We start from the raw sequence: 14,762 nt of genomic DNA, 5'->3' as shown, positions 1-14,762 counted from the left end.
ATACCCACCACCTGGTTCCCCCAACCTCCCATCCCCGGCCCCTTCAAAACCTTCAGATTGTATTTCAGAGTCCATAGTCTCTCATGGTTCACCTCCCCTTCCAATTTCCCTCAACTCCCTTCTCCTCTCCATCTCCCCTTGTCCTCCATGCTATTTGTTATGCTACAAAGGGATTTATTTTATTTTTTCAATTTTTAAAAAGATTTTATTTATTTATTTGCCAGAGAGAGAGAGAGAGAGAGAGCGTGTGCACAAGCAGGCAGAGTGGCAGGCAGAGGCAGAGAGAAAAACAGGGTCCATGCTGAGCAAGGAGCCTGATGAGGGACTCAATCCCAGACCCTAGGATCATGACCTGAGCCAAAGGCAGCAGCCTAACCCACTGAGCCACCCAGGTATCCCCAAAGGGATTTATTTTAGAAAGAGTGGTCTAGGAGGCCCTTTCTAAGTGATCATTAAACCTGAGACCTGAAGGAATAGCCAGTCAGGAGAAAAGTGGAGAGGAGCCCTCCAGATAGAGGGAACAGCATATGCAAACCCTCTGAGGTAGGAGTTCGGTGTATTGTAGGAACAGAAAGGAAGCCATCATAGCTGCATGTTATCAAGAGGGCAGAGCAGTAAAGTGTGGCTGACAAGATGGTGGAAGTGGGGGAGAAGGTAGTTAAATCTTTACAGGCCATGCTTAGTTTAGAATTTTTTCTAAGTGTAATGGGAAGTCACTGAAGAGCTTTAGGCAGAGATTTTACATGATCTGTTTTTAAAAAAGATCCTGCTATCTGCTGTGTGGAGAGTGAATTATAGGGTGACAAGAACTAAAGATATTGACCATGTTTTCTGATGCCTACTTTTGGTGGGAAACACTACTCAGGTATCCCTCAGTTGCAAGTGATAGAAAAACCAATGTAAGCTAGCTTAAGTGGAAAAGGGGGATTCATTGGCCTGTAACCAAGAGTTCAAATGATATAATCAGGACCTAATCTCATTCCGTATCTCCAGCTTTGTTTTACTCTGGTTTGCTCATTCATGAGGAGGCTTTTATCATGTGGTTTCAGGCTTATGATGGAAAAAATTAGCTCTTTCCTGGTTGCTCAAGGAACAGTCTGATGACTAGGGCTGATTGGGCCTGATTGTCTTGGTTTGATTCATTTGCCCATCCTTGAACCAATTTATTGCCAGTATATTCTGATTAAGCAGAGCGGTGTCATACTGTCATACTGTTAACTATTATTAAAATATTTAACAATTGTTATATATGGACACTGACCAATAAGAAATGAGGTTAGACCTAAATACCTGGTATGATTATGGCAATGCACCAACTGAAAATTAGGCCTATAGGTCAGTTCCTTGATCTAAGAGTAGAATCAACTTCACCAGACATAAGGGAGCTGAAAATTGGGGAGGGATGGTTTGCTAAAGGAAAACTCAAATTCTGTTATCAGAAGGAGGAGGAATTAATGCTGGGCAGGCTGCTTAAAAATATCTGTGACATAATATAGTTCTACTGGAGCTGCCACAGGAAAAAACCCAAGATATTTCATTAAGCGAGAAAAGCGAATTGTAGGATAATCAGTCTTATTTATATAATAACTTAACAAAACTAGGTACTCGCAAGTATATTAAGTTCAACCATATGGCACTGCCATTTTGAAGAAGAAACAAAAAAAGCAAACCAAACTGTGACAAGCCAATATGCAAAATAGCTGTTCCCTCTGATATATTTGCAAATTTTGTCCCCTGTGATAAAAGAACAACAAAAAAAAAAAAAAAAAACAAAAACCCACAACATGCCCTTTGGGCACAACTGTTTTCTTTCTGTCAGCTCACATGAAGTTTAGTGATGATTTTGATATGTCTTGAATTTCTCACCTTCACTTACTTATTCATGTCTCTATCCTGAGTCCCTAGCCCAAGGCTTGGCACATAATAGGCATTCAATAAATATATATTTTAATTGAATCTGAATGAAATTCAGTATGTACTCTAGTGATTCATATTCAAGTACCTCCATGAAGAGAGTTTTTTTTTCTTGAATCCTAGCATTAGGCATGTGTTTACAAACACAGATGCAGTCCCCATACTGCACACTCAAAATGCTGAAAGCCAAAAAAGGTGACTATTTAATAATTTCTCCCTAATCATATGTTCTTTTTACATAAAGTCTTATAGAAGGTTTATAAACCTGAAATCATCTTTTTTCACTGCTAAGTAGTGCATGCACAAAATATGGATGATGTTTTCACTGGACTGTTTTAAAAATTGGGCAGTAACTTTTACATGAATATCTTAAGGTGGTGGGAAGAGAAACATTTTTAAACCAACCTGTAAGTGGCTAAAATAGCAAAACAAAGCAATATAACAATGCTTTTGGGAGATTCTGGGCCTAACTAGAATCATCTATAATGGGAAAAATATAGGCTGGAAAGTGAAGAAAGATATTTAGGAGTAATGGATACTGTAAGAAAAACCATAGGCGTGCCATGGATGAGCTAATGTGCAAAACAAATTATTTAAAACATGTTAAGAGTGATCAGAGTGCAGTGGCTCCTGGGTGGCTCATTTGGTTAGGCTTCTTCTTGATTTTGACTCAGGTCATGGTCTTAGGACTGTGGGATCCATCCTAAAGCTTGCTTAGAATTTTTCTCTCTCCCTCTGCCCCTCCTCCCTCCACCACTCCCCTGCATGGGCTTGTTCTTTCTCTCCTCTCTCTCTCTCAAAAAAAAAAAAAAAAAGTGATCAGAGTGCAAAGTAAAATGAAATAAAAAACCACAATGTGAATCCCCCAAGAAGTTGACTCAAAATGTAATGGATGTTATTTCTGAATACTCCAGTGATTTCTCTTTAGTGTTGGGCTTTACTAGACAATCTGTTTCCAAGGGGCAAAAAACCCTTAAAAAAATACCCACACCAAAATGAGATTATAGTGTTAACCCATTTGTAAGCATCTATATTTTGTTACATTATATAGTAATATGTTTATTTGGGAGTATTACTTTGGAGGAAAAGTTTAATTTCAAAATTATGTGGTCTGATAAACAGTAATTGGAGTCTGCCTTCATTTTTTCCCTTACATTGTTTTCTTTTGATTCTAGGTATCTGTAATTCTTCCCCACCAAACAAGTCTGCAGACTCTGTTCAGTCAAATTTCTCCAGCTCCTTTCTGAATTTTGGTATGTGTGTTATTTTCCAATAGAGTTAAAAAAATGTTTATCTCATAGTGTGTTACAACTTTAAGTATGATTCAAGGTTGATATTTAAGTCCTTATATTTATATCCTTTCCATGCAATTTATCTTTCTCATTTTTGACCTTAGTTACCTCTTAATAACTTACCTAGGACTGAAATGCCTAGCATAGCAGAAAATGAAGCTAGGTAATGAAATAACTCTGCTGGCATGTAGTAAATAAATGTTACTAGCCAAAGCCAAATGAAATTCTGAGATGCTATGATACTCCAGTTCATATCTAATCAAAGTTAAAAAATACACAAGTATGATAATAACAGTTGCTCTCTCTTATATTGCTCATTCTACATAGGAGCTGAAGCATAATTCTGATAGTTTAAAGGAACTGTTTGCCCCACTGCCCCTAATATTAACTTAAAATAATCTTATATTATTTTAGTCATCCTATTATTCTATGTGACATAAATTCATGATACTTTTTTTTAAAATTTTTTTAAATATTTTATTTATTTATTTGACAGGCAGAGATCACAAGCAGGCAGAGAGGCAGGCAGAGAGAGAGGAGGAAGCAGGCTCCCTGCTGAGCAGAGAGCCCGATGCGGGGCTCGATCCCAAGATCCTGGGATCATGACCTGAGCCGAAGGCAGAGGCTTAACCCACTGAGCCACCCAGGCGCCCCCATGATACTCTTTAATAGTATCACATATACTACAAATTTTTATATGAAGTATAGTAATTAATGTAGGCTATTATTACTAAAAACTATTACTGAAAAAGCAGAACCCATGAAATGGTCTGGGAGCCCCCTAAGGTTCCCTAGGACAAGACCTTGAAGGCAGTTGCTCTGTGGTCTTGTCCTTGTTCCTATGGTTAGAGTTGGGTTACTGCCATATCCAGATTACACGTGGCAAGAAAATGAGAGGAACATGTGTAAACGTGTAAAGGTGTGGCCTCCTCTTCTGGTCTTAGGGTACTGGCCTGGAAGTGGCAATATCATGTCATCTCACATTTCCTTGAAGAGAATTTGGGTATGTGCTACATCTAAATTGCAAGAGTGACTGTGAAATGTGATAATGCTAGGGAGGCAGTTGCTGAGATACAATTCTGTTCCTGAAGAACCAAGGAAAGATTTTGGTGGAAAGGTAGCAATCTCTGCCTCACCTGGATTATGGTCTCTATTCATTCCACCTTGGCCAAATTATTTAACTAGAATCTCGGGATGTTTCTTGAGCTTTAAAATGTTATTTGGATTATGATTACGTTAACTCTAAGGTTTAAAATGTTAGGGAAAAAAAGTTATTCTTATGAAATCATTTAGCTAAAAAATTCATATATTTTCATATAACTTATGAAAAAAGCACCAAACTTTGCCAGGAACACAAATGTTCCCTTGCTTCTTTTCTCTTAATCCATGATACCGCTTGAGTAATTCATGACCCATATAACTTCACAGCAGTCTGTAATCTAATATGAAGATAAAATATTACAGAGCTTCCTCCATATTATTTCTTCTCAAATATGCTTAGATTTGAATATTTACTTAATTAAAAGCACAACTTTTTCATTGGGTCTTTTTTAGAAAGGAAGCAACAGAAATTGCCGTAATATTTTACTTAAAAATATATCTAAATGTGAATTTTAAAATTTTGTGATTTATAAACATTTTTTATTTTTCCTGGATTGGCCTACATGAAAAACAGATAACTCACTATTGTTCTAATCTATTCAGAAATGATCAGTGAAAATGACTGAATGTGGATATCCCTTAAATTTCAGATACTTAGTTCTTGTATATTATGTTCTTTTTTTTTTTTTAATATTTTTTATTTATTTACTTGAGAGAGAGACAGTGAGAGAGAGCATGAGTGAGGAGAAGGTCAGAGAGAGAAGCAGACTCCCCATGGAGCTGGGAGTCCGATGCGGGACTCGATCCCGGGACTCCAGGATCATGACCTGAGCCGAAGGCAGTCGTCCAACCAACTGAGCCACCCAGGCGTCCCGTATATTATGTTCTTACTTCTATTCTCAGTCTACTTGGGTTATAGTCAAGCTATCTAGACTGAATAGATGAGTTTGTGACTATGTATATGAAACTATTTAACCTGAAATATTTTTCCTTGTTTTTTTTTTTCTCACTCAAAGAAGTAAAATGTACATGAGCGTGGCTGTGTGCTTCTCCCCCCAATATTTTTCATCATCACTATTATTAGTTTTCTTGATATTTAAGTTTTTATTTAAATTTCAGTTAACATACAGTGTAATTTTAGTTTCACTCGGAGAATTCAGTGGTTCTATTATTAAATTTAATATTAGTAGGGTTCTTGTTTTTATATTCTTTTCTTCTCTTCCGTACTCTCCTTTTCTTCTAGTTTTGGTATAATATTTTTCTCGTTCTGATTGGAGCAACACTTAAGTAGTTACAATGAGCCAGACATTGTGCTGTATGCTTTAACAAATATCTCATTTGATCTTTTCCTCAGTTCTGTTCAAAGCTTTCATTGTTCAATTTGAGTGCCTAAAGTTGCTGTGTCAGAGTACCTTGAAAATATACCATCATCAAAGAAAAGTCCTATGTTGAAGGATAAAGAGATAATGTTATCAACCTGCAAATCTTTTTGAAAGGACCCAGAAATAGTTTTCATTTGTTGTGCAAAGTTTTCTTGTTTTCCTCCTTTTTGGGGGGGGGGGGCAGAGGTAATTACTTAGTTTTTCAGGACAATACTTAAAAAAACAAACAATTCAGTTAAAAAAATGGGCAAAGGACTTGAATAGACATTTTTCTGAAAAGGACACATGCATGGCCAACAGGTAAGTGAAAAGATGCTTGATATCACTAATCATCAGGGAAATGCAAATCAAAACCACACCTGTCAGAATGGCCATTATCAAAAAGACAACAGACAAGTATTAGCTAGGCTGTGGAGAAGGAGAACTGTAAAACGCTGTTGTGAATGTAAATTGGTATAGCCATTATGGAAAACACAAGTTCCTGAAAACACGAAAAATAGAACTATCATATGATCCAGCAATCCTACTTCTGGGTATATATCTAAAGGAAATGAAATCATTACCTCAGAAGAGATATCTGCATCCCATGTTCATTGCACTGTTACTTAAAATAGACAAGACATGGAAACAACTAAGTCTCCACCTGACAGCTGAATGAAGAAAATATGTATATATACATTATGTGTGTGTGTGTGAATATTATTCAGTCTTAAAAAAGAAGGAAATCCTGTTGTTTGAGACAACATGGATGAATTTTGTGGGCATTACACCAAGATAAGTCAGCTAGAGAAACACAAATACTGTATGTTTTCAGTTATATGTAGAATCTAACAAAGCCAAACTCACAGAAATATAGAGTAGAATGGTGGCTGCCAGTAGCTATGGAGGGATGTTAGTCAAAGAGTGCAAACTTCCAGCTGTAAGATGAGTAAGTTCTGGGGGTCTAATGTACAGCATGATAATTATAACAGTACTGTATTATATACTTGAAAGTTTAGAGTAAATCCCAAATGTCATCACCACAGAAGAATGGTAATCTTATGAGGGAATGGAGGTGTTACTTAGTCTTAATGTGATAATCATTTCATAATATATATGTGTATCAAATCATCATGTTGTATACCTTAAGCTTACATATTTTATAGGTCAATAACATGTCAGTAAAACTGGGAAAAAAAGGATATTACAATTGACCCTTGAACAATGTGGAAGACAGGGATGCCCCCCTGCCCCCATGTAGTTGACAATCCGCAAAAACTTAGAATCTCCCAGAACTTAACTCCTAATGGTAAGCTGTTGATCAGAAGTCTTATGCACAACATAAACAGTTGATTAACACATATTTTGTTTGCTATATATATATATATGTGTTCTATATATGCTAAAGAAATATATATATGCTAAGTAGATGCTAAAGAAAGAAAATGCTAAAGAAAATGCTGTTCAAGGGTCAACTGTATCTGCTGAATTACCAAAGGTTGTTATAACCAGGGTTCTTCACCTAATTATTACCATTATAAAATTTGTAAGTGTTCTACAAAATTAAAATGTTATTAATATTCCATTACCATTTAAGCATTAACTTAAGTACTATGCCTTTACAATCTATTATTAAAATAATCAAAGGTGTTCCCTAAATTTTTGAAAAAAAGTCCATGTACTTGCATATGTTATAATACACTCTAAAATCTAAGTATTTATTTCTATACAAAATATTTTTTATTTTATTTCTGTTCTCAGGTTTTGCAAATCGTTTTTCAAAACCCAAAGGACCCAGAAAACCACCACCAACTTGGAATATTTAACACAACTTTGGAATATAGGCTGCAAGTACATCTGCAAATAAGAGTACTAAAATACTATTAGCTAAAATAAGGTTTCCATATTCATTTCAACAATGAAGATAATATAATGTGTTAATAGCAATATTAGAAAAGAATATTCAAATAAGTGCCAGAAACTTTACATTTTCATCTCATATTGGGCTGGAAACTGGAAATAAATTTGTCACTTGAGCTTATGTAGAGAACACTGTATCACTGTATGAGACAGTTTTTTTTTTTTTTTTTTTTTGAGACACAGTTTTTGAATGGACTTATTTTTCATTTTGGAAGTTATTTTTATTCTACTTTTCTACACAAATATAAGCCTCAGAGTATTTTTTTATAAACTTCAAAATGTTTTTAAGAATTGGATGTCAACTGAATGTTTACATTGCCAAAATTACTACAGAAAGTGTTTCACAAAATCTGACCTGTGCTTGTAGCAATGACTCTTCCTTGGGAATTATTTTTGCCTAAATGGAGTACATGTTGCACATCTTCCCAAAGATGGAAAACTAGAGAACTAGAATAATAAGAAGTTATGCTTAAGAGAATAAAATATGTAAATAAAATCATTTCTATATTTGGATATATCTACTAACAAGATGTTCAACTACATTTCTGATAAGTTTTAACCAGTTATTCAGTTACCAAGTCTAGAATAATCAGCAAAATAGCTATCTTTTGGTAGCATTTTTCATTTCGAAGGACCTGCATAAATACATGCGACTTATATCCAACCAATCAGAGGTTTAAGAAATTTTCCCTATGAATGTGGGTCTGCCTTAGTTTTAGAAAATCTGAGTTTTCAAATCTGATTTTATGTAACAAATAAGTCAATGGGTAATTAATGTTACAGAGGATTCCCGAGTTCTCCTAATGACTTTAACTTAGAAGTTTCTTTCTTTTAGAAACATGAAATACTTAAAACAGCATTTGTTCTTCAATACCTTTCGTTAGGAAGCCTCATGATAGGGCTAATTGGATGATATGTTAACCTATTTATTATAGCACAAAGTACACAATAGGTGCTGAATAAACTTTGTTTTAAAAACCAGCTTTTGTGTTTATTTAGCTGAATACTTCTCCAGGCACTAGTGGTGTTCCTGAGTACTTCATTGTAATCAATTACTCCCAAAGATCCTCATCAAGGACCAAACACGCGAACAGAATCTTAGGTAAAAATCTAAAATCTTGACGATGGAATTGTGAATGAATTTCCGGGCAGCAACCTTGGTGAACAGTGACGATTTTTGGAATGTTCTGTGGTAGACACACTTCTCAAATTCATGCAACCCTATACTTGCGACTTGGGGGCGGGGAGAAACTTGTTTAAAAAAGCTTAAAAACAAGGTTTTCCTTCTAGAATTTTTTTCGTCACCGTGGGGATGGATTCGACATAAATGATGGCCGCTACCTCTCCAGGCTCGAAGGTGAGGTGCGGCGGCGCTCACCAGGCGTCCGGGCTGTTCTTGCACCTGCCTTTGCCAGCCTGGAGCTGTGCCCACGAAGAGGTTAAAACATGTCTTCACTGCGGCCCCATCCGATTCTAAACCCAAATCGCCCTCATTTTACGTATGATCAAGTTCCCCTTTCCTCTTCGGTACATCGCATGTCCAAAGATAAAAGGCCGCAGATTCTTCTACCTCACAAAGGTTATGAGAGGACTACGAAATATAAAAGTACCTATGGAGACCGCCGACTCTGTATGAAATGACGAAGCAGCACACGGACACGATAATGGGAACGCGCCGGCCGACTCTGAAAACCACTAACATTGTTTCGGCCGTTAAGGCGGTTGGCGGCAATTCTCCGCCCAGCAGCGGTTGCGTCGCCTCCCGAAGCGTGACTCGGCTCACGCTCTCTTTCCGCTCCTCCACTCCCAGAGTTAGGGACGCGGCGGGGGCCCAAGGGAACTACCGCTCCCATGAGGCTCTGCGCCGCCCAGGGTGTTTTACAATAGAGCTTGCTCGGAGAGGCCTGCGGAGAAGCGCAGGGAACGGCCGCTTCCGGCATGTTCAGCTCCGGAGGAAGAACCGGCGAGAAGTGGAGGGCGGGGGAGAGACTCCAATGCCCAGCGGGCCGTGCGCGGGCGGCGCTTGCGCGAAACGCGGACGGGGGGGCGGTCGGGCCATTTAAATGTGTGTTTGTGGGTGAAATGGCTGCGCAGGTCGGAGCAGTGCGCGTAGTACGGGCGGTGGCGGCGCAGGAAGAGCCGGACAAAGAAGGGAAGGAGAAACCTCATGTTGGGGTCTCGCCGCGGGGAGTGAAGCGGCAGCGCCGAGCGAGCAGTGGGGGGTCTCAGGAGAAGCGGGGGCGGCCGAGCCAGGACCCCCCTCTCGCTCCCCCTCACCGGCGGCGTCGCAGCCGCCAACATCCCGGGCCGCTGCCGCCAACGAATGCAGCCCCAACCGTCCCAGGCCCTGTTGAGCCTCTGCTCCTGCCGCCTCCGCCGCCACCTTCGCTGGCACCCGCCGGGCCCGCTGTCGCTGCCCCGCTCCCGGCCCCAGGCACCTCGGCCCTCTTCACCTTCTCTCCCTTGACGGTGAGCGCGGCCGGGCCCAAGCATAAGGGCCACAAGGAGCGGCACAAGCACCATCACCACCGCGGCTCCGATGGTGACCCCAGCTCCTGCGTTCCTGGCGATCTCAAGCACAAGGACAAGCAGGAAAACGGCGAGAGGACTGGAGGGGTGCCTCTGACCAAGGCCCCCAAGAGAGGTGAGAGCGGGCGAACTGCCCCGAGCTTGGGCTTTAGGTCTCTCTCAGTTCTGATATCCCGCCCCTTTAGCACTGAAAGACGCCAGACCCCGACTTACCTCCTGCTGCTCTACTCCCTTAAGCCCACTGGGGTGGACTCTGGATTTCAAACCGTTGACACAGCCTGACCTACTTGAGGCTTCTCATTTCGAGGCCGAGCTGTCAGTTGCTAACCCCCTTACCAGGCTATCCCTCCCCGCCCCCGCCCTTCACCCCGAGCCTCTACCAACGTTTGTTTTCAAATTCGCCAGGGTTTCCGCGCCGCGCGGTCCTTGGCGTGGGATTAGTGGCTGGGGTATTAAAAAACTGTTTTTCTAAAGTAAAGACCTGTCGCTAAAATCCTTTCTTCTTGTTATCTTTGGTGGAAATCTTAACTGTTCACTCTCCCAGGCTCCAAAATATTCACGGGTATGCTGTGGGGCTTTAATGAGTTTGAATTCTTACAGAGGTTACTCGACTCACAGGTTGTTTTAGCTTCTGCAAGGTAAAAATATCGAACGTAGTTCGTAGTGTTTTTTTTTTTTTTTTTTTAAATCTGGAGGTGAAATAGTTTAAAATTTTTATGTTAAATCTTAATTCTAGGAAGACGATTGGGGAAGGTTTTCTCTCCCTTTTGATCCTAGGAAATAGGACTAACTATGACTGTGACGAGTGGGAAATGTGCAGTAAGTGAATAGTTAGAAGCAAGAATTCCAGTTGCAATTTATTCTTTCTGGCGCGCGCGCGCACACACACACACACACACACACACAAGGAATTTATTTGATTCCAGTAACCCTCACTAGAGTCAAAAATATTGAACTCAGAAAATATAGGTCTACGCAATTAAATGTGGGATCTAGAGAAATTAGATTTACCAAAATTGGTGTCTTCCTGTTCACAAGTACACGTAGCATTTATTTGTATTTTCTGTGGGGTGAGGGTAGGAATTTTGATCATACCGTGGATTTTTATATGATTTTACATAATTTTTAGTTCTGTTTCCTCAGGAAGATTTTAAGATATAAATATCTTAGTATTTCTTAGTATTGGGGCAGCTGAGTTATTACATGTTAATGAACAAAGCCTTTCAATCTAAAGTTTTGTGAGTCTTGGATTCCTTCCATATACTTGGTCTTGACTTAATCAGTTTTTTTGTGGTGCCACTTCCAAATAGTGCAGTTTGTTGCAAATAATTGCTCAATAAATACTTATTGAATTGAATGAAATCTTTCTTCCTTTGGTGGTATCCAGATGTTATTTTCAGGAATAAAACTTGTGCCAATCTGATAGGACTGCCAGTTTCCACCACTAGTATGTAGTGATCTTGCTGTCTTCTATTTCCCGTCTTTTCATTCTTCTGTGTGTGTGTGTGTGTGTTTTAACCATATAGAGGTAGAGGGAATCTTAGAGATCAACTAATTCAGATTTATATTGTGGAAGAGGAAACCCAGGCCCAAAGTAGTGAAGAGACTTGTCTAATTAAGCCACAATTAGTACCAAGTACAAACTTTAAATGAATAATTGGTATAATAAGGAGTAGAACCCAGATCCTTGAATCCCAGTTCAAGCATTGTCCCCCAGTGGCTTGTAGTTCCTTTCTTTTTTTCATAGTATTTTTTTTCATGGTATTCAGTTACTTTTTCCCCTTCTTTGCTTACCCCTTTCCCATGCCTTGGGATCAGAATGGCAGTAGTCAGCTCCATCAAAAACTTCTGACCTTGCCCCTTTTTAAGGTGGGATAGGGGCAGTTAAACGTATAATAAACAACAGTGTGCTTCTTCTCTGAGGATTGCACAGGCCCCGTGTTCTTTAAAAAACAAACAAACACAAATCTTTAACTCAGTGCTGTCTGACAGAACTTTCTCCGTGATGGAAATGTTCTATATCTGTGCTGTCCAATATGGGAGCATCAGTCATATGTGGCCCTTGAAATAAGTCTTGAAGACTTAAATGGGGCCGGTGTAGCTGAGGAACTGAATTTTTAATTTTATTTAATTCTAGTTTCTTTTGACTAGTAGCTACCATATACGACAACACAGCTTGAAGCATCTGTAGTGTGCCAATACTTGAAGAAGTAGGTTAAGATCTGGTAATTTCAACATCTTACCTTTTTTCCTGTTAATTGAAATACAGTAACATAAAATGTTATATTAGTTTCAGGTATGCAGCATAACAATTTGATATTTGTATGTATTGTAGAAGGATTACAAGTCTAGTTTTAAACATTTTAAGTTTTGAGTGAGGGTCTGTTGCATTATGTATTCTGTAGGAAAAAGGCTCCCTGGCCTTATACATGGGGGAGAAACTGTATATATAGCCTTCTAAGTACATGACATAGACTGGTATTTTAAAACTTCTGAGAACCCTGTAGAAAACAAACTGGCTTAACCTTGTTTAATCCAGGCTTTTGCACCCACTTTGATGGCTATCTTTACTTTTTTCGCTGAACATCTTTATACTTGTTACAGTGGTGTGCAGGAGGTATACCTCTGGAGTCAATTTAAGTTGAACTTATGGCTCTACTGCTTACTGTTTGATCATGGGCAAACTACTTTAACCACTTTCTGCTTCAGTTTTCCTGTCTGTATAATGGGATTGGAGTATTTGTTTTACAAGTTTATTATGTGGATTAAATGGGGCAGTATGTGGAAAGTACTTAAAACAGTGGCTGGTATGAGGCACTTTCAGAACTGCCTTTTGTTATTTTATCAAGCTTTGCCCTTGAAACAACTCTAACATTAATAAGGAAAATGGCTAGATCCTTGTTATTTAGAGTTATGTCTTCCCTCCCTTATCCTAAGATTTTCAGAAAGTATTTTAACTTTTTATTTAGAGATAATTATGTACTCACAGGAAATTGCAAGAACAGTCCAGAGAAGTTTTTACCCTTCATTTGTTTTTCCCAGTGGATACTTCTTACATAACTATTGTATAATACCAACACCAGGAAATCGACATTGGTACAATGGTGTGTATTTAATTCTGTGCCTTTTATCACCTGTAGATTAATTTAACCACCACTGCAATCAAGGTCCACAACTGTTCATCACCACAAAGATGCCCTTGTGCTAAACCCTTGAAAGTCTTAGGTACCAACTATATCTCCCCACCTTCCTTAACCTCTAGCAACCACCAATCTGTTCTACAACTGTATATCATTTTGAGAATGTTATAGATGGAATAATATAGTATGTGATCTTTTGAGGCTTTTTTTTCACTCAGCATGATACCCTTGAGATCCGTTCAAGTTGTATATATCGATAGCTCACTACTTTTTTATTGCTGAGTAGTATTCTGTGGTAGAGATGTACCACAGTTTAACCATTCACCTACTGAATGATGTTTTGGTTCTTCCCAGTTTGGTTGTTCTCTGAACGTTCATGTTCAGGTCTTTGTGTGGATGTAAATTTTCCTTTATTTCTCTGGGAATGCAATTGCTGGGTCATAGAAATGTATGTTTAGGTGTTGTTATTTATTTTTTTTTTTAAAGTTATTACCAAACTATTTTCTAAAATGTCTGCACAATTTTACATTCCCACCAGCAATGTATAAGATTTTCACTTTCTCCTCATCCTTGCCAGTATCTGGTATTGTTAACTCTTTTTTTTATTTTATGTGTTCTGATGTGTAATAAGTATTACCACTCATGGACTTAAGTTGCATTTCCCTAGTGGCTAGTGAAATTTAACATCTTTATTTTGACCATCATTTGCTGGCCATGTATCAATAAACTGTCTCTTTTTTATGTCTTATGCCCATTTTCTAATTGAATTGTTTGTCCTTTTTTTTTTTTTTTTTTTTACTGTTGAGTTTTGAGAATTCTTTGTATATTACATATATGGGTCCTTTGTCAGATATATTGCTTGCAAATATTTCCTCTCACTTTTGTTGCTTGTCTTTCTCTCCTCTAATGTGCTCTTTCACAGAGCAAAAGTTGTAAATTTTGTTGAGGTCTAATTTCTTCTTTCTTTTTTCTTTTATGGATCATGCTTTTGGTGTCAAATCTAAGGTCTTAAGGCTTGGATCCCAAAGATTTTCATGTATTTTTTTCCTTAAAGTATTATAATGGTAACTTTTACATTCGAATCTCTGATTCGTTTGAGTTCTTTGTGTAAGGTGTGAGGTGTTCGGGTTGAGCTTCATGTTTCCAGTATTTCCAGTGCCTTTGTTGAAAAAAGACACTTCTTCCTCCATTGGATTACTTCTATATATTTGTTAAAAAATCAGTTCCACTGCCCGTTTTTGTATGACGTGTCAGATAAGGATCTTTACATTTTAAATGGTTGAAGAAAACCTCATGACATATGAATATCATAAGAAATTTAAATTTGGTGACCAGAAATAAATTGGAACACCACTCCACTCATTCAAATGTATTATCTGTTAGTTTTCACACTAGAACAATAGAGTAGTTGAGATAGACCATGTGGGCTGCTAAGCTTACTACTATCTGGCTCTTTATAGAAAAAGTTTGCCAATCTCTGAGATCATTCTGCTGAAAGATATTTT

At 38.4% G+C, this 14,762-nt stretch overlaps 2 protein-coding genes across 3 annotated transcripts in view; both read left to right on the top strand.

Annotated features, from left to right (window-relative positions):
- The window catches only part of PTPN22 (protein tyrosine phosphatase non-receptor type 22), a 58,315-nt gene extending 49,746 nt beyond the window's left edge, over nucleotides 1-8,569 (top strand). For both annotated transcript variants that reach the window (XM_059375789.1, XM_059375788.1), the window contains exons 20-21: nucleotides 3,090-3,167; nucleotides 7,430-8,569. In XM_059375789.1, the coding sequence (XP_059231772.1) occupies nucleotides 3,090-3,167; nucleotides 7,430-7,494 (143 nt within the window). In that variant the 3' untranslated portion in view covers nucleotides 7,495-8,569. The remainder of the gene's footprint in view (nucleotides 1-3,089; nucleotides 3,168-7,429) is intronic.
- Nucleotides 8,570-9,487: 918 nt separating this feature from the next.
- The window catches only part of RSBN1 (round spermatid basic protein 1), a 49,428-nt gene continuing 44,153 nt past the window's right edge, over nucleotides 9,488-14,762 (top strand). The window contains exon 1 of the mRNA XM_059375790.1: nucleotides 9,488-10,232. Coding sequence (XP_059231773.1) covers nucleotides 9,527-10,232 — 706 coding nt within the window. The 5' untranslated portion in view covers nucleotides 9,488-9,526. The remainder of the gene's footprint in view (nucleotides 10,233-14,762) is intronic.

Source organism: Mustela nigripes, chromosome 14, assembly GCF_022355385.1.
Source record: "Mustela nigripes isolate SB6536 chromosome 14, MUSNIG.SB6536, whole genome shotgun sequence".
Taxonomy (NCBI): domain Eukaryota; kingdom Metazoa; phylum Chordata; class Mammalia; order Carnivora; family Mustelidae; genus Mustela; species Mustela nigripes.
The sequence above is the reverse complement of the archived record's forward strand: the minus strand, read 5'-3'. Positions and strand labels throughout refer to the sequence as shown.